Raw genomic sequence first — 20,191 nt, forward strand, 5'->3', positions numbered from 1 at the left:
GGGAAAAAACACGAGCCCCGATCTTTCCTTTCCTCTGGGCGATGGTGTTCATCCCCCACTGGCCTTCAGCTCATCCATGATGTCCAATTAAGGCAAAGCAACAGAGGCAGCCATGCTGGAACATGCAAGCAAAGCCCGTTCTCCGTCAGCGCAGTTTCTCCCCAGCCACGGGTGGAAAAGAAGGCGTTAAAAGGGGGGAGGGACGGCCGAATCGCGCACTTGAGAGTCCAGCACAGCAATCTGGCTTGGAGTCGTTTTTCTCCTCCCAAAAATGAACTTCTTTTTCTGGGGAATGAGAGTCTGCTGTTACTGCAACGCAAGGCCCATCGACAGCAAGGCTCAGGGGTCGGAGGATGGACTGATGTCGGCAGAGCACAAAAAATAACAAGCAGGAGAGGATGGCAAACGGCAAAGCGGGTCTGTTCAAGTCAAAATGAAAATGGAAAAAAAAATGCTCTTCACCTTAATTCTTCAGGAACGAGCTGAACTGAGCCAGGACTTAAGGCAGCTTCTTGCGAAACCATTTCATTCCCCCAGCCTTAAAAAAATCGCGTGGGCTCATTGTCTCCACTTTCCCTTCCACAAACCAGAAACGAACTTAGAATTTTGTTTAAAAATTAAGAAAGAAACAGTGTCCTTTTAAGTTGAACCCCACAGAACCTAAGAATTCAGATGAAAGGTGCCGGAGTTAGAGTGAAGAATTAGAGTGAACAGCATCTTCAGAACAACGTGTTGGGTTCTGCGTTGTGGTGCGCTGCAGCCCCTTCAAAAATTTGGCCCCATGCAGAAAAAGGCAAAGAGTTTGTAGGAAACTTAAAGCAGAATGGAGAACAAACTGGGCACAACAGTGTTGGCATTACAGCATCCCCTGGAGATGTGTGAAGGCTCAGTTAAAAGCTCCAGAAGACAGATCAAGACCACGAGCCCCACCCCACACACCTAGACAGGCCCAAGTCCAAAATACACCTGACTGCTTTCTGTTAAATGACTTAGGAGGGTCACAGGATATGTGATATTACAGATCTGGTGCTGGATCCCTCGAGGTATAATTCAGTCTTAAAAGACACCTGAGGTGTGTCGAAAAAGGAGGCAGAACTGAGCTGAACGATTTGAGGGGGGGGCCACTCAAAGACACACCATTTCCCTGATCCAGAGAGTGTTCCCTGCTAGCTTCTTCAAGTCATAGTAAGGGGGAGAAACAGGGCCCATCATTTTCCATACTGGGGGCTTAAAACAGATGGAGAAGATCAGGGCACAGTTTGGAGATGGAGAGTGGAATTAAACGTCCCCCAGGGTTTTCTGGAGGACGCATCGGCCTTCGATCCCTTCCAGTCCGGCTTCCGTGCTGGGCATGGGACGGAGACTGTTCTCGTCGCCGTCACAGATACGCTCCGTATGCAGCTTGACCAAGGCGGATCGGCGCTGCTGGTGTTGTTGGATCTCACCGCAGCGTTTGATGCGGCTCCATCACCACCTTCGACCCACTCTGGCCATTTCTGGGGTGCGGGGTACTGTCCTTCTGTGCGGATTGGCTCCTCTGCTTCTCCGGGACCGGAGTCATAAGTGTGGTGCGGCATCTAAGCCTCCTGGGAGGTGCCCACTTTACTGTGGTGTGCCTCAGGGAGCGCTGTTGTCCCCGGGCCAAGTTATTTAACATCTATATGCGACCCCTTTGCTCAGCTGGTATCGGAGCTTTGGGCTGGAGTGCCATCAGCGATGATGATACCCAGCTCATTCTGCTGATGGAGTGGGGGAGCAGACATGCCTCCTGCAGCGCCTCAGCATTGTCTGGAGGCGCAAGTTGCTGGCTGGTTGACACAGAGCAGGTTAAAACTGAATCCAGCAAAGACGGAGATCCTCGGCTCAAGCCGCCGGGGGGGGGGGGGGCTTTCAGCCGCCAGTGTGGGAGGAGGTCTCATTGGCACCGGCCCCCTCGTTCCTCGCTTCCTTGGGGCCCCACCTGGATTCGGTTTGTTTCTATGGAGACCCAGGTGGCCCATGTAACCCGGGTTTTCGCGCTTTTTTTTCCATCTTCGCCAGGCCCGGCGGCTGGCCCCCTTCCTCTCCCAGGCGGACCTCGGCTATTATGATCCATGCAACAGTCACCTCCAGATGTGACTATTCACGCAACTCTCGCTTCTACTTTAGGCCTGACTTTGAGGCCGATTCGGAAATTGAAACTGGTCCAGCACGCCAGCGGTTTCGCTTAGTTTCAATGGAGGTGCCTCCCAGAGACTACATCACGCCTGCGTTGCACCGTCTGGCCTACCGGCTCCCCGCTGAATTTCGAATCGTCTTCAAGGTATTGGTGTTAACCTTTAGGCCTTACGTGGTCTGGGACCTTCGTACCTCAGGGACCGTTTGGCCCCATATGTCCCACGTTGGTCTCTGCGTTCAGCAGAGGCCAATCTGCTGGAGGTCCCCGCCCCCTCTATGATGCGGCTGGCCTCCACTAGGGCCAGGGCTTTTATGGCTCCTGGCTCCCTGCCTGATGGAATGCTCTTTCCGTCAACTGTCCGGGCCCTGCGGGACTTAAACGAATTCCGCCAGGGCCACCAGTAAGACTGAGTTATTCCGCCGGGCTTTTGGGGAGGCCGACTAGCTGATAGGGTGCCCGTTAACAGCTGAGATCCGCTGCTCCCCCTCTCAGAGTTAGAGGAGTCAAAGGTTGAACGCCGTCTGTTTTAAATATTTATGAATTTGGAGCGCTGCATTTTAATCTGGTTTCAATTTTAGCATTTTATTCTGTTTAGCCACTTATATGTATTTTATGCTGTAAACCGCCCTGAGCCCTTCGGGGGATGGCGGTATAAAAGTGGAATAAATAATAATAATAATAATAATGTGCGAGACCTTGCCCTCCCACCCCCACCCGCCCCCTGGGCTATTTCAGGCCACATTAAACATTTGGGGATGGGATTGGAAGCCCCTAGTGCTATCATGTGTAGTTTGGTCCTGGAAAGGTGTTGATGGATAACACTGCCAAACACTTCCAAGTCCACCCGGACAGGAACGATCAGAAGCTTCGATCCACACAGCTTGGCCAGGAAACCGTTCCTGATGGAGGAACAGGTGTGGGGAGAGCGGCTAAAGGCCACCTCGAGAGCAGGCAGCCCTTCTTCTGGGTGAGTCAGGCAGGAGTCCCACTGGGATGATATTAATCACAGAGACTTGGTTAAGGACGCCCACGCAGGTCACCGGCAGGACTGGGGAACACAGCAGCATGCTCGCGGACCACCAAAGAAGCTAATGCGGCCATGTTCGCAAGCAGGCCGGCTCCATGTCCCCAGGCCATCCCCAGCCCCACACGGCTAAATCATCCCTCAGGGCCTCCTCCACCAGCTGGACCACAAAGAGACGCCTCATTTGGGACTGGTGGGAAAAAGCAAAACAGCCCCCTGCATTCCAAGGTCTTTTCCTGCCAGACGGGGGGAGGAGGGGAGAGGGGGGGGCTTCAATCAAGCCAGGGAAGATTCTGCCCTGAACACCTCCCTCTGGAAGGATTAGCAGATTCCAGGGAAAACCTGGGTCAGCTGCATCAACAATCTCCGGATTTTCTCTTGATTTCTCTCCCCCTCCCCCACCCTTGCTCCTCGGATTGAAGGGTCAACAGTATCCATAGAAGCCGCAGGTCATCTTTACTGGGAGGGCCACAAAATCAAGGATCTTTCCAAAGGACCAGTCCTGCTGGCTGCTGCATCGAGTGCTGCCCTTCTGGCTCTGGGGCTCCGGGACAGTCACCACAGTGGACGACTGGAATCCCCAGTTATGCATGTTCAGTCAATACACATCCACTCCCTGCATCTGTGTGTTGGCTGGCTTGTGAGCATGGCCCTGCGGGGGGAGGAGGTGTACGTGCCACTGTTCTCTCTCCCTGATCAGGAACATTCAGGAAGCAGGTGCATTTCCTCCGCCTAGAACAGTGGTGGCAAACCTTTGGCACTCCAGATGTTATGGACTACAATTCCCATCAGCCCCTGCCAATTGGCTGTGCTGGCAAGGGCTGATGGGAATTGTAGTCTATAACATCTGGAGTGCCAAAGGTTTGCCACCACGAGCCTAGAAGTTCTGTGCTACTAAATTGGTGACAACATGAAAGTGGGTGGGGTAGGGGGGGTGGGGTGTCTCCTACTCTCCATGTGCGGATTAATCTCGTGAATGGATCACGTGTAGAGCACAAAAAGGCTGACTTTGAAGCCCCCCCAAGAAGGAAATAAGCCCCTCAGTAATGCCAACCCTGTCGCATGCCGCAGCCAAGACTCATTCCAGTGCCACTGGCGGGAAATGAAGAGATGGGGGGTGCGGGGGAGGGGGAGAAGGATAAAAACCTTTCATCCTTTTAGGATCTGTGAGGTTCCGAGAGCAGATCATGGATAGCATTGCGTGCAGCTTATCTTCTTCCTCCTCGTCATCGTCGACGGAGGTAGAGCGGCTGGCAGCTAAGTGGTGGTAGTTAATAGTTACTGCTCAAAGAAAATAGTGAAAGAGGAGCATAAGAAAACAAAAACAGCCGTTGGATCCACAAAGTCTTAAAAGGACATGTTCAGGAACGGGATCCTCCCCTCCATGGGGGGGGGGGGGCAGCATAAAATTCTGACATCATGGATTTGTAAGAACATGACCTTCCAACCATTCCTGCGAAGGTCACGCACAATAGTCCTACCCTCAATGCCTTGAAAACCTTGTGTTTTATATTCCTTGAAAAAGCCTGGTCATGTTTTAGCAATCATTTTCATGCTTTCCCGCTGCATAATTCCAGGAGTCCCTCCCTCCTTCCATTTTACTTTTCACCAAGTCTCACTCAAACGGCATAAAACATCTTTACAATACATGGTGGGTTCTAAAAAATTAAAAAAGACAACTGGAGATTGTACAGGATGCTCAAGTGGACCCTGGCCAGCTAATGAAAACTGATAATGGGGAAAAGAGAAAGTGAAGGCAAGGTTGATTTTCTTGGAAGACTGGATTTGGCAAGCAGAACACGGTGAGGAAATGAAAAAGATCGAGTTCACTCCAACAGACGAGGCCAACTGTTCAACCTTTAACACTCAAAGAGCCATTTGGACCCGTTTTCCACGGGAAAAGAAAACACTTGGAGCTGCAAATAATTTTTGAGATTTAAAATAAAGATAACACTACATATATAGGGTTTTTTAACCTTTTACTCTGCTCATTCTGAGAAACACATGGATGTGCCCGCAAGGATGAAGCTGGCGGCTCAGCCTCGCTGGCCACCGGGAAAGCGCCCGCCCTGCTCCAATGGGGCGGGCGTGAGGGGAAGCCCGCGGCGCGGCCCAGCCAACCGTGGGCAGTTGGTGTGCCTGCCCTGCTGCCTGCAGGGCGGGCAAGGATGGGGCCGGCGGCTCGGCTCGTGGAGCCACAGTGCAAGGGCAGAAGAGCCACATGGGGCTCTCGAGCCGCAGGTTCCCTACCCCTGAGCCAGAGCAAGGAAACCACCTCAGGGGCTGCTGAAACGTCATGGCTCTCAGCACAGCCAAACGCCAGAACTGTGGCAGGACAGCAACAGTCAGCTCTTCCTCACACAGAGCAGCACATGGAACAGCCTGGTATTATCGTGCCGCGGATCTGTCCTCTGCGGTCCTGCCTGCTTTGCGGGGCTCCAGCAGACAGAGGCCTTGCTGCATTCTTGGTGCTTGAGAGCCTTTCTCCGGCAATACTCAGCCCTGGACCCAGGGCCTCCAGTGTGTCGTGCACCTGCTCCACCGCTGAACCTCATTCAGGCGCATGATGTGAACTTGGAAAGGTCCATTTGGGTTGGAGGGGAAATGACAGCGGAGGGGCTCAGGCCGTCTCCTGGTTTTTCTTGTGTGCTGAGATCAGCCCAGGAGCCTCCTCCCCCCCCCCCAACACGGAAACAACCCTCAAGCACAAGCACGGAAGGCGGTTCTTCTGCTGCATCAGGCGGAGATTGTGTTGGCGCTCCAGAAGTCAAGGCTCCCAGAGCTACATGGACAGAGTTGGGTCCTGATCCAGCTGGTGTCATCTGGGTCACAAGGGAATCTGGGTTTTGAAGCAGGAGGAGAGCAGAGATGCCCGGGATTGAACCAGCAACTTCTGCATGCAAAACAAGTGCTCTTCCAACGATCCCCATCTGGCCACGGGGCCTGACTCACTGACTCACTTTCCAGCACTGACATTCCAGGGAGCACAAGCAGATCCCACAAGAGAAGCCAAAGGCCACCACGCGGGGCCTCTCCGTGGCTGTGGAGCATCTGATGGTTCAGTCCCGGGCACCTCCAACTAAAGGGCTGTAAGCAGGAGGGGCTGGGACAGGTGGGGGGAGGTTATTGTGTTTCATATATTTAGGAGGAGAGTCTGGGCATCAGCGACAATTGCTCTGCATGCAGGAGGCGAATTATCTTGTCTCTGGGCTGCCGGCCAGGTGATCAGCTACTGCAGTTATCAGCCACTGAAAGAATAACCTGGCAACCCGGGGAAGACCGGAAGTATCTTCTGCCAGAAAGTTCTGTTCTGGGAAAGCGGGGGGGGGGGGGGGACTTGGCTGCAAGAAATGTGCATCAACCTGCCAGGTTCCCCAGAACTGGCTTCTTCGTGGATATGCTCAACCTGCCTGTCAACCATAAAGGCTACTGAGCAAAGTACCAGAGTCTAATTATTGGGACAAGAGTCAGAGGTCCAACATTCAGCCAGTTCGGTCCACAACCCGTCTCCGTGGCCATCCTGACATGTTAGGTCGGGCTACAGTTGGTGGTGGAAAAAACAAACAAGATGGTGCTGGTGGCTCAGGCAGCTCCAAGCTGGGACCCAGGAGGGACGGGGACACCCCCGATCTGGGTAGATGACACCAGAGGTGGGATCCAGCAGGTTCTCACAGGTTCCCGAGAGTAGGTTACTCATTATTTGTGTGTGCCGAGAGGGGGTGACTAATGGGTGATTTTGCCACACAATTTTTGCCTTCGTTACACCCCTCCTCTCAGCAGTAGCGCGCAGAACTCAAAGCAGTCTAGCAGGAGGTGCACCGGCGTGCGTGGCAGCCTGCGCCTGAATGCATTCGTTTCCTGCCCAAGGACTGGCGCAGCAGCTGCGTCCTTGTCACAGCCCCGCCCAGGAATGCCCCGCCCCCGGAATGCCCGGTCAAGCCCCCGTCATGCCCCGCCCAGCCCCACTGGCGCTATGCCACAGTTTGAATCCCACCACCAGGGGAACCTGTTACTAACAGTTTTGGATCCCACCACTGGATGACAGCCTGGTGCGACCTTTTACTTGGGAGCCACTACCGCGCCCCCCCCCTCACCAAGCCTCCTGGCCGGGAGCCGTTCCGACAACCAGTATGGAGGATGCTGGGGGAGGGGATTGAGCTACAGGAGACTGAGCAGAGGGGCCCGCTGTACGTCCGCAGGGGCCAAGCGAGAGAGATGGTGCTCCTCCGACGGGGCCCGGATGCGCCGTGGAGAGACCTCCGGCTCCTACAGAAGCAACTGCTGGACCTGCACACAGTTCCTGCGGCACCGGCGGGGCTGGCAACAGACCCAGGGGTCAGAGAGGCTGCCCAAGTGGTGACCAGGTGGCCCCTGCACCCCAAGAACTGAGGGGAGAGCGGGGCAGGTGAGCAAAGGAGGAGGAGTTAAAAGCGACTTTTGATGGGGACCCCAAGAAACTCCCCTGCTTCCTCGTGCAAGTGGAATCGTACATGAGCATGACGGCAGAGGCGCTTGAGTTGGGCGTATGAAGTCAGCACCCTCCTCGAGGAAGAAGCTGCCACTTGGCTCGTGGGGCCCTTTGAAGAGCGAGCCCCGGGGCTGGGGGTTTGGACCGGTTCATGCTGGCTCTGCGGCGCCACTTTGAAGGTCTGTTCCTAGAAGACAAGGCTTGAGCTCACCTTCAGCGCCTGAATCAGGGTTCACGTTCTGTGGTCGACCAGGTGATCGGGAGCAACAGCCGCAGAAGGCCATTGCTTTCACATCCTGCATGTGAGCTCCCAAAGGCACCTGGTGGGCCACTGCAAGTAGCAGAGTACTGGACTAGATGGACTCTGGTCTGATCCAGCTGGCTTGTTCTTATGTTCTTATGACTATGCCAGTGAGCTCAGACAGCTCTCCAGCTGGCCAGAAAGGGTGTTCATCCATACGTTCAAGGATGGACTAGACCAGATGTGCTGCAGTAGACTCTTGTGGCTGGGGATCCTGGGACCCTGATGGGCTGGATCTGCCTAGCTGGTGATGCCAAGGGAAGGATGAAAGAGGTCCAGCGATTCCGTCAACGAGCTGAGGGGGGGTGGGAGTTGCCTGCCAGGTGAGAGAGCAAGAGGAGTCAGTCATGGAGCAGAACCAGCGACTGGGGCGTTGCTTGTGGTGTGGAGAAAGTGGGCATCTGAGAGCCTCCTGTTCCAAGAAGACGGCATCTCCCCGGGGTCTCGAGTCCCCCAACATAAAGGCCCCTCGAGGGGAAAAAAACATCAAAGGTCAAGCCAGCAATCGGAGAAGGGATGGTGATGGGGTCCCCTGACTCTACGGATGAAGGATCAACAGAGGAAACTTCCGAGGAGGAGACCCATCCAGAGCCAGCAGGAAACGGGAGTGGCACCAAAGTCCAGGCTGGGAATCTAGGTGCTGAGGACCAGGTGAGTGTCGTTTCTATCCCCTTCATCCTCCTGTTGACAGGGAGGACACAAAAATGAATGCGCAGGGCTTAATTTGTTTCTCTTCAGCTGTCTGCCGATCCCCTCCCAGTGTTAGAACTGGACACCATTTACCAAATTGTGGGTGGGTTGTATCGCTGCTACTGTTTTTATTGACTTAAGTATTTTAATGATATTATTCAACGTTTTTGTACTTTGGTATTTATTGTCTGTACATTGCTCTGAGCCCTTTGGGGGAGAGCAGTTTATTAAGTCGAATTAACAACAACAATAACAACAATAATAGATTCCGGGTGTTCTCAATGCCTTATGCATCCCACTGTAGCTGAAGGACTGGGGCTCCAATTGCGCTGACTAAAATAGCCCCTCCAATTTGATGGGCGGATGATGGGGGGCGGCAACAGCCTATAGGAGCCGGTGTTGGTGGGTGCAGGAGCCACTGGGAGCATTTGCAATTCATTATTGTGCTTGTAGGAAAGTACCCAGTGATCCTGGGAATGGCCTGGGTAACCAAGCATGACCCAGACATCCAGTGGAGCAAAAGACTGGTGCATTTTGCATCCCCCTGTGGCATGTTGCATGATTGGAAACATCAGTTGACTTTAAACTCCAGATCCTGCCCAGGGATGGGCTGACTGCAACTTTGGCCGTGGAGGGGCCGCAAATTCCAAAGAAGTACAAAGACTTTCAGGAGGTGTTTGAAGAAAGGACATGTGACGTCTTGCCCCCTCATCACAAGACTGACGGTCCAACTGAACTTGTCCCAGGAGTGAAGTTACCAAAGGGGTGACTATATGCAATGAGCCCCAAGGAGGTGCTTTGGAAATTTTTGGACAAGAACTTATCTCGGAGATTTAGTCATCCTGCCTCTTCCTCTTTGGCGGTCCCCATTCTGTTTCGAAAGAAGAAGGATGGTACACTCCGGCTGTGCACGGACCAGTGGGGATTGAATGCCATATCCATGACCAACAAGTACTCCTTGCCTCTGATAAAGAACTTGTTAGGAAGTTTGTCCCAGGGAAGAATTTTTACCAAATTGGACTTGAGAGAGGCTTATTACTGGGTTTGAATTGCTAAGGGGCAAGAATGGTTGATGGCTTTTAATATCAAGTTTAAACAATTCAAGTATCTGGTGATGCCATTTGGGCTCAGCGGGAGTCCTGGAGTGTTTATGAACCTGATTAATGAAATAGTGCATGATTTGCTTTTCCGGGTGGCGGTGGTGTATTTAAATGTTCTGATTTATTGAGAAACCATGGAAGAACATGTACGGTTGGTGAAGGTACTCCAACAATTGTGGGATAATCAGTTGTATGTTAAATTGTCCGAATGTTAATTCCATTGTGATAAGTTGGATTTCCTGGGATACCGAGTGTCACATGCAGGACTTGAAAAGGACCCCCAAAAGGTCCGTGATGTGGTGGGGTAGGAGGCCCCACAAACCTGAAAGCAACTACAGTCATTCCTGGGGTTTGCCAATTTCTATCATGATTTCATTCCGGAGTTCACAGAGATAAGGGGAAAGGGACCCAGGCGGCCAAGCCTGGAACCTGGTTGGATTGGTCAGATAAATGCCAAGCCACTTTTAACCAGCTCAAGAAAGCTTTTACTACTGACCCTACACTCTGGCATGCTGATCCCAAAAAGCCCTTAGTAGTACATGTGGATGCTTCAGATGTCGCCATGGGTGTGGGACTCCTTCAGAGGGGGGAGGATGAGAACCTTTACCGTTGTGCATATCTGTCCAAGAAGTTCACTGAGACCAAAATCAATTGGGCAGTGGGGAACAAGGAGGTAATAAAGAAAGCCCTAGCAACCTGGAGGCATTGGTTGGAGTGAGCCAAGTACCCTTTTGAAGTTTGGACGGATCATAAAAATCTGGCTGCCTTGAAAACCCCCAGTAAACTTAATGCTAAGCAGCCATGCTGGGCAGATTTCTTTTCTAAATTCAATTTCACTTTGCATTTCTTCCTGGGGAAAAGGAATTCCCTGGCCAATGCCCTCTCCCGGCTGCCCCCCGTCTCTACACAGAGAGAGTCAAATGTGTCTACAGTCTGCACCCCAACCCACTTGGGCTTGGCTGTATGTACATGGAGTGGGTCCAAAACCACGCCCCAAACCCTGCTGTCCCCCTTACTGGGTGATTTGGAGAGTGAACTGCGGTGGGCAGTGATAAATGACCCTGAACTGGAAACGTGTCGAGGGGAGCTGGTGGAGGATTGGGGGTTGTGGTGGCATGATCAAAAGTTGAATGTACCCTCGGGGCTTCGATTGAAGGTGTTGCAAGGGTGTCATGATGTAAAGGCAGCTGGGCATTTTGGATCTGTAAAAACCTTGAACTTGATGCAATGCCAATTCTGGTGGCACACCCTTCGGAGGGAGGTGGAAGCCAATGGCAAGGGGTGTCCTGTCCATGGCAATCGCCAAAATTGTCCTGGGGAAGCAACCTGGTCTGCTCCAACCCCTTGAAACCCCCAGGGTTCCCCAATTTGTGTCTCGATTTTGGGGGCACTTTCTGAAACTGTTGGGAGTGGAGCAGGGGTTGTCTAGACAGAGAGACTCATTGTAGCAATGGAACCGTATTTGCATTGGGATGTGAATTACCACCAGGACAATTGGATTGATTTGCTTCCTTTTGCAGAACATGCTGTTCATCACAACACAGGCAGAAGCCCCTTGCAGGTAGGGTATGGGCAGAAGGGCAAGCCCACAGGTGGGGAAAGAACCCTCTGAGCCCACAGGTTTGCCATTATTGGCCCACTTCCTTACAAGACTCCTGGGGAGTAATCCAGGATTTGCTGCAGCAAGCCAAAGAGGACTATAAAAAATGAGCTGATCAGAAAAGACCGCGGGTTCTTGTGCGGTGGGGGACTCTGCTTATTTGTTTACCTGCAACCTTAGAGGCCTGGGAGGGAGCCGAAAGCTGGGACGTAAATACATTGGACCGCTTAAGGTGGTACGTTTGATCAATGCTGCTGCTGTTAAACAAGCCTTGCCAAAGGACTTCGGTGGCACGCAGCCGGTGCTCCATTGCAGCTTGCTGGAAAAGACATCCCTGGAGGACCGTTGGCATCCAAGTCTGCCCGTGCCCCCCCCCCCCCAAGTGGATTGGAGAAGATTTGCATCACGAAGTGGCTTTGTAAGGTTGTTTCGGTTTGCTAACAGTCTGAAGTCAACCTTGAGTCTAGACCAGTTGTGCCCAGACCAGTTCGTATCTCCTTCTTAACCTTGCTGCATGCTTGCCATCTCTGGCTTCTATATTGTGTGAATTTCTGTATTGGTGGGAAAGCAGGGTTGTTTTGGGCTGGGATTTCCGCGGAAAAACATTGCCTGTAAAAGCGGCTACTGGGGAGAGTCTGGCCAGATTTCGCATTGTCTGTAGAAGATCATGAATGCCAGTCAATAAAGAGCATTTAAAGTTACTGTTGGCCTGGACTTTTCTGGTTCCTTACATTATGCGAAATCTCACATCTTTCTTCTATTAGTTTTCTCCTGATTGAACTCTGGTGTCCTTTGACATGCAGAAGTTGGGATTTACGGGCCCAATGAATTCGGAATATGAAGAGCAGCCGGTAGCCCCCAAAGAGGGCTCTGGTTCACTTCACCCTGCGTCCACTGTTCCTAGGGATCCCTCGGAGTCTATCTCCTTGGTTTCCCTTTCCAGACCTCAGCTTAGTCGCAGCATGGCTTTCCTGCAACTTCAGGAACAAGTTGACCAAGCTACCCTGGTGGCCCGTCTCGGCCGAGTGTCTCGGGGCGCGACGGGAGATCGTAGATCTTGGTGGAGGGATGTGTATGGATCGTGCCCCACCTGAGAGGTACATCACCACCCGCCAACGTGTGGATTACAAACCTGTAATGCACAAGGTCACAGAGGAAATTGGATTATCAACAATTCACGGGACTGCTGGTGAATCGTTGGAACGTTTCCTGGACCGTTACATGGAGGATCCTCCTCCTGTGGAGTATTGGCAGAGCACTGGGGCGAGACCCAAGACGTCCGAACGCGTCGTGCCGATCTGGGAATCCCTTGATTTCGCTGCTCCCCATACGGGTGACATGGTTGAGTTGCTGACCACCGTTCAAGAACATGAGGTGGGAGAACCCAGGCATGGATCTCGACTCAAACTAACATTTCTGGACGACCGAGAAGCGGAGGAACCTGAGGATCCAACTGACTCATCCGGAGATGTGGGACTAGAAGAGCCAATTGGCCAGGAGGATCTCGGTTTCCAACGTGAAAATCAACAGGAGGACCTGGAAAATATTAGATGGCAGCGGGTCCAAGAGTGGCAGCAATCCCACGACTCTCCCCCAGATGACCATCTCCAACAGCCAACTCGCCGGGCTTCCCCTAAGCGGAGAGGAAGTTGGAGAGGGAGAAGGAAGCTTTGCTATCGATCAATCCTTCTAACAAGATGTCGAAGGACAAGCAGGAGAGACAGCTACGTTTACTCGCTGAGCAATCCAGACATGAGTTGTCACGGGAAAAACTGACCCTCAGGGCTCTTTGGGATCAAGGGGAAGTGGACGCTGCTCTGCAAAGATCTGAACAGCAAAGACTCCTACGTGATCGCGAAGAAAGCAAAGAGCAGCGCTTGCTCGTAGGGAGAGAGAACTCCTGGCTTTGGAGGCTCATGCCAGGCAGGGCGGGGAACCCCGACGGGCAATGTAGACGGGAGGTCCCGCTCCCCTACACATGCAGCCAGAAATCCAGCCTGAACCCCGTCGTCAACCGGCAGCAGCTGCACAGCGTCCGGCCCAACGTGTCCAACTGGCTCCGATTCCAGTGCCCGCGGTTATGCCGGCGCCTCCTCCAGCTCCATTCCCTGGTCGAGCCTACCCGAGACCGCGTATACCAGCTCGTTTTGATGGTTCTGCATCCAAGTTGCCCTACTTTATTCTCCAATTGGATGCCCACATGCAAGATTTCAATGATCTCTATCGTTCCGAGCGTGAGAAAGTTAGAGACATTGGATCCGTGCTGGATGGTGATGCGGCCGAATGGTTCGTAGAGTTGTTCGAGCAGGACGCTGAAGAACTACATTCTGTGGCAGCGCTCCTCCGTGGACTTCAGCTGCGTTTCGAAGATAGGGATGCGTCCACCAAAGCTAAGAAACTCCTAAAAACCATCAAGCAGGGTAACCGTCCCTTTGCAGAATATGCTCGCCAGTTCCGTGCAGCAGCCAGCAAGATTACGGATTGGCCCGACCGTATGAAATGCGAGTATTTCTTCAAAGGCATTGATCCCAAGATCCGTGAATGGGCTGTATTGCATCAAGAACCTCGCACGGTGGCTGGATGGATTGAAGTGGGAGGCCAGATCGCAACGCGCCTTCTACGCTCCGGCAGTGCGTCAGCCAAAGTCCAGCCACCAAAGCCACCCAGTGCTCCAGCCAAGAAGTCGGCCGGCGGAACATCCGTCTCAGAAACCGTCTCTGAACGTTGCTGACACCTGGGTCTCTGCCTCTACTGCGGGGAGGCCGGCCACATAGCTGCCAACTGCCCAAAGAAACCCAAACCAACTGGATCGGGTCCGACGCGCAAACCAGCCATCAAACCTCCACGCAAATCGGGAGGTAAAGCTACACAGGGATCATCGCAGGCATTGGTGGAAGGCGACCCAGATGGTCTGGAGGTGGAAGAGGATGCCCCAGACGCTTTCGGATTTTCCTCTGCGCCTCATGAGGAGGCCACCCCTGCTCCAGATGCGGTGAGAGTGAAGGGGCGCCCCCATTACTTTGATGACTACCCTGGCCAACCCAGTCAAGAATACCCGTATTTTAGCCCCTGCACTCGTAAACTCAGGTTGTTCTCATTGTCTTATGCGGCCCCAAGTAGCTGAACAATTGGGTTTGAACCGGGTGCTCCTAGCCAAACCTATCCCGTTCACTCAAATGGACGGAAGCCCCCTAGGGGGAGAAGGCCCAGCCCGCTTCCGGACTGAACCAGTGCTACTTCGTTGTGCCGAGCACTGGGAGAGACACTGCTTCATTCTAGCCCCGGTGGCTCAATACCCTATAGTTTTAGGAATATCATGGCTAGAGACCCACGAACCCACCATCAAATGGAGCGAATGCATAGTCCGGTTTACTGATCCACCCTGTGGGGATTATATGCATGAAGGTGAACCTCCCCTTGAACCCCTCGCCTCTTTGGCGCTGGAGGTGGCACCCCCTCCCGAATTACCTGGGGTTCCGAAAGACTATTGGGATTTGGCCAAGGTTTTTGAGGAAGGGGAGTGTGATCAACTGCCGCCCCATAGAGACACTGATTGTAAGATCACTCTTGTTCCGGGGGCCAAACTGCCCAAGGGCAGAATATATCAAATGAGCCCCTCCGAGGAGAAGGAATTGCGAGCCTTTTTAGACAAAAACTTGGCTCGAGGCTTCATTCGGAGGGCCACCAAAAGCACTTAGGCAGCACCGGTATTGTTTGTGAAGAAAGAGGATGGCTCTCTTCGTTTATTTATTTATTTATTTATTTATTTATTTATTTATTTATTAATTTATTATTTCAATTTCTATACCGCTCGATCCCCGAAGGGCTCCGGACTATAGAAGTTTAAACGCTGTATCAGTCTCCAACAAATACCCCTTGCCCCTCATCAAGGATCTTTTGGATGCGCTCGGATCTGGGCGCATCTTTACAAAACTGGATCTGAGAGAAGCCTATTATCGGGTACGCATAGCTGAAGGTTATGAACATCTCACTGCTTTCAATACTAAATTTGGCCAATATGAATATCTCGTAATGCCCTTCGGGTTAAACGGAGCCCCAGGGGCTTTCATGTCTCTTATCAACGAGGTGCTGCAAGATTTATTGTTTAAAGGAGTTGTCGTGTAGTTAGATGATGTTCTCATATACTCGCAAACAGAGGAGGAGCACGTCAGTCTGGTTAGAACTGTATTGCAACATCTCCTCGACAACTCCTTGTTTGTTTAACTCTCCAAATGCGCTTTCCATCAGCAAAAAATGGATTATTTAGGATATCGGATCTCCGCTGAAGGCTTAGAGATGGATCCGAATAAAGTCTCGGCGGTTGTCAATTGGCCGGTGCCCACTACGCGCCGGAAACTGCAATCACTTTTAGGCTTTGCTAATTTCTACCGTGACTTCATTCCCCAATTTGGGGAGCTGGCATTACCTCTTACTGATCTCCTATGCACCAAAGGTCGTGGGCCATTAGCTACTAAACCAGGAGCCCCCCTGCATTGGTCCCCCTCCTGCCAGCTCTCTTTTCAACAGTTAAAAACAGCTTTCACCACTGAGCCCATCCTGAAACACCCTGACCCTGCACTTCCCTTCGTGGTTCATGTGGATGCTTCAGACAAGGCTTTAGGGGCGGCTCTGTTGCAGAAAAATAAAGTTAATAAACTCACACCGTGTGCTTAATTGTCCAGAAAACTGTCAGGTCCAGAACTGAATTGGACTGTTGGTGATAAAGAGACAGCTGCGATTAAAGAAGCCCTTAGCACTTGGAGACATTGGTTAGAAGGGGCGCTTCACCCTTTCCAAGTTTGGTCGGATCATAAAAACCTGTCAGCGTTGTCTACCCCAATCAAAATGTCCGCCAAACAATTACGCTGGGCGGATTTCTTCTCTAGGTTCAATTTCAGCGTCCATTTCTTTCCCGGGAACAGCAACAAGCTAGCAGACGCCCTGTCCCACCTCCCCAGGGGGGCGGAGCCGTCTCTGCGATCTGTGCCACGCACCGTCCTGTCACCATCACAATTGGGGTTGGCCGTGACTAGATCCCAAGCGAAGGCTGATCCACCCACCGTGACACCTTCCACCCCCCACTCCAGCCTTGATATTGTCACCCCCCTTATGCAACATTTGCAGGAGGTGGGACGGCAGCCCGTTCCTCCGGAAGATACCGATGCGTTGCTCTGCCTCAAGGAGGGGGTTTGGCGCAGGGGGGGAATGTTGGTACGTCCCTCCCTCGCTTCGTAAGGAAGTGTTGCTGGCTGGCCATGATGCCAAGCAGGCGGGACATTTCGGGGTCCTAAAAACTCTCCATCTCCTGCGCTGGCAATTTGGGTGGCGCACCATGTGCAAAGACATTGAGATGTACGTGAAAGGCTGCCCTGTCTGTGCTGAGGCAAAACCTATCGTGGGCAAGCCTCATGGGCTATTGCAACCAATCCAGCTGGCGTCTCGTCCTTGGCAGGTTATTTCCACGGACTTTATCACAGATCTCCCTGAGAGTCATGGCAATACCGTACTATGGGTGGTGGTGGACTTGTTCTCTAAACAGGTGCATTTTGTTCCTTGTTCCACCATTCCGTCTGCTCCCAAGCTAGCCAAGTTATTCCTGCAACATATCTATCGTTTGCACTCCGCCCCGCTCAAATTATCTCAGACCTTGGGCCCCAGTTCGTCTCGAAATTCTGGAAGGCCTTTTTGAGCTTGTTAGGACCACTCCGGCAGTCGCTGCCCCGTACCACGTGCAAAGCGACGGTCAGTCGGAACGGACCAACAGAACATTGGAACAGTACCTACGTTGCTACACCAACTATCATCAGGATAATTGGGTAGAATTGTTACCCTTTGCCGAAATGCTTATAATAATGCCCTGCACAGCAGTACCGGCAAGTCTCCTTTTGAAGTGGTTATGGGGCAAGTGTTTCCCCCGTTTCCCCTTCTCACCGACCAGCCGCTTCTTGTCACCACCGCCATGAGTTTAATTCCTCGGATTCAATCTCCAGGTGGAGGGCTGGAAATCTGTGACTACTGCTCTCACTCGGGCACAAGAATCTCCAGTGAAACTGCATGCCGCATCGGTATCGGCTCTGACTTTCCCTTGCAGGTGGGAGAGTGGGTCTATCTGTCCACAAAAAATCTTAGAGATGTCCATCGATACTCAAAAGCTGGGCAAGAAATTCATAGGGACGTTTCTAGATTACACAAGTGATCAATAGCGTTACTGCTGCGGGCCTATTGAACTGCCTACAACCTCATAAAGCAACATCCATCCTGTTTTTCATTCCAGCTTGCTCAAGTGGGCTCCAGATTCCAATGCCTGGCATGGCCCTCCGGCGAAGCCCCCGCCAGTCACGATTGATGGACACAAGCACTACGAAATTGATGCTGTTTTGGACTCTCGCTTGCTTCGCAAACGGCTGCAGTATTTAGTATCTTGGGTGGGGTATCCCTCCGGCCATGACCAGTGGGTGTAGTCAGAAAACATTTTGGCCCCCCACCTTGTAGCTGTTTTTTATAAGGCTTTCCCTCACAAACCGGGAGGAGAAGGGGCTTTCTTTGGGGAGGCAGTGTGTAAGGTTGTTTCGGTTTGCTAACAGTCTGAAGTCAACCTTGAGTCTACATTCCTTCATCTGGGCGTTGTGCCCAGACCAGTTCGTATCTCCTTCTTAACCTTGCTGCGTGCTTGCCATCTCTGGCTTCTATATTGTGTGAATTTCTGTATTGGTGGGAAAGCAGGGTTGTTTTGGGCTGGAGTTTCCGCGGGAAAACATTGCCTGTAAAAGCGGCAGCTGGGGGGAGTCTGATCAGATTCCACATTGTCTGTAGAAGATCATGAATGCCAGTCAATAAAGAGCTTTTAAAGTTATTGTTGGCCTGGACTTTTCTGGTTCCTTACAGGCTTCTATCGTGGATTCTCCGCTCTATGGCGGTCATTTGCCGTATTCCCTTTCCTGGTTCATTTTCCAACAGGAGACGCGTGGGTGGACTCCGCTCACGTGAAAGGCCCCCGGTTGATTAAAGCATCCCACACAGCCTGCCCTCAGCGTCCCAGGGGTTGAGGGGCCTTAAGGTGGGAGGAATGTCGGGATCGGGCCTTTGCATTAATTTAAGCATTGCTGTTTGCTGTTTGATCTATATTCTGTCTGATCTGTAACTATCCTCACTTAGGTTCATGGCTTCCTTGCTGCTTTTAGACAACTAGGCCTCCCCTAGCTGGAGTCTGGCAAGCCAGCATCCTGGGAAACAGTAATTGTTTAATTATCTTGTCTCTGGGCTGCCAGCCAGGTGGCTCACTGCAGTTACCAGCTACCGATAGAATAAGCAGAGTCTCATTATTGGGACAAAATTCAGAGATCTAACCAGGTTCCCGATTCAGTCCCTGGGGTCTCCAGTTCAAAGCATCTCAGGGAGAAGGGCCGGGGAAGACCTCAGCCCAGGGACATAGGTAAAGGGGGGGTTCTTGGGTTAACCCCCCATTGCATCTCCGGCGGGGGCGGGCACAAGACAGAGCAAGCCAGCCATGCAAGCTGATGGACAGAGTAAGTTGCAAGGGCGCCCCCAGCCAGACGGGCGACTGAAGGGACACGGAAGGAGAGAGTGGCTGCCTGCCCACCTGGGCGTGGAAGGGCAGGAGAGCAAGAAGCTGCCCCACGCAGGATGCTACTTCTCCGGGGGGTAGCGGCAGGTGACAGCAGGCGCCAGACGAGGGAAGGAGGGGAAAGGACGCCGGAGGGAGGCATGAAGGAGGGGGCATGGAAGAGGTCGTTGGTGTCGCCGCCACTGTCTATCCCGCCTGCTTGGGCAGCGGCAATGCCAACGGTGGCAAGTTGCACTAGGGACGTGACAAGCGCGCCCCCTCCCTCCCTCCAGCGTCCTTTCCCCTCCTTCCCTCATCTGGCGCCTGCTGTCACCTGCCGCTACCCCCCGGAGAAGTAGTGCCCTGCGCGGGGCAGCTTCTCACTCTCCTGCCCTCCCAAACCCACGTGGGCAGGCAGCCGCTCTCTTATTCCGTGTCCCTTCAGTCGCCCATCTGGCTGGGGGCGCCTCCGTAAGTGCAGCTGCCCTTGCAACTTACTCTAGGGGTGTGCATGGCTGGCTTGCAGGCTGAAGGCAGGGCTTGGGGAGGCGGGACTATGCCCCCAGGGATGAGTGGGGCGTGGCCCCCCCGAACCCACCCCATAAAAAATCTATACCTACGTCCCTGCCACAGCCTCAGACTTTGGGAAGCTGCTTCTGTAGATAACACTGGGATATGGGAGCAGTCATAGCCAGCTGGATGGGCCAGGGGACATAACTAAGTATGGCTACAGATAGCCCCTCTCCCAGCCAAACAGTGCCTAAAACTCTGGCACTCTCCTTCCCTTGCAGACAGAAAATCAACCCCAGAAATCTCTTACTGTTTTCATGTCTGTGCCCCGGGTAAATAATTCTGAAGACATAATCAGTAGCAGCTGCCACCACAGGCAGTTCTTCCAGATCCACAGACCTGTTGTGGCTGTTCCGTTTCCGAAGCTTTGGGAAAACTTTGCCCTGTGAGGGTGTGGGGAGAAGAAAACAAGAAACTCAGCAAGGTGTGAAGCTTGCACAAAACGGACAGCCATTTCCCTTCCTCTTGCCCAATACCAGAGCTCAGGGTCTCCCAATGAATTTTACTGATCGACAAAAGAAAGTTGCTTCACATATTGCATGAACCAGGTATGGGACGCCCAACGGCACGGGACGGAGGGAGGGTCATTAGAGGAAGCTGCCTCGACCAAAGGGGCCCTCCTGCCTCCCTGTGAATGCTGGGACTCCCGACCGGTGGGCTTCCCAGAGGCATCTGGCCACAGCTGGAAGCAGAATGCTAAACTAGAAAAAGCCTAG

The 20,191-nt window shown here is 52.7% G+C and overlaps 2 protein-coding genes across 2 annotated transcripts in view; both read right to left on the minus strand.

Moving 5' to 3' along the window:
- The window catches only part of NLK (nemo like kinase), a 543,928-nt gene that overhangs the window by 169,698 nt on the left and 354,039 nt on the right, over positions 1 to 20,191 (minus strand). The window lies entirely within an intron of this gene.
- The window catches only part of SGSM2 (small G protein signaling modulator 2), a 131,580-nt gene that overhangs the window by 21,019 nt on the left and 90,370 nt on the right, over positions 1 to 20,191 (minus strand). Inside the window, exons 8-9 of the mRNA XM_048519335.1 lie at positions 19,726 to 19,858; positions 4,329 to 4,463 (exon numbers count right to left, since the gene is read on the minus strand). Coding sequence (XP_048375292.1) covers positions 4,329 to 4,463; positions 19,726 to 19,858 — 268 coding nt within the window. The remainder of the gene's footprint in view (positions 1 to 4,328; positions 4,464 to 19,725; positions 19,859 to 20,191) is intronic.

This window comes from Sphaerodactylus townsendi, linkage group LG16, assembly GCF_021028975.2.
Source record: "Sphaerodactylus townsendi isolate TG3544 linkage group LG16, MPM_Stown_v2.3, whole genome shotgun sequence".
NCBI classification, from domain to species: Eukaryota; Metazoa; Chordata; class Lepidosauria; order Squamata; family Sphaerodactylidae; genus Sphaerodactylus; species Sphaerodactylus townsendi.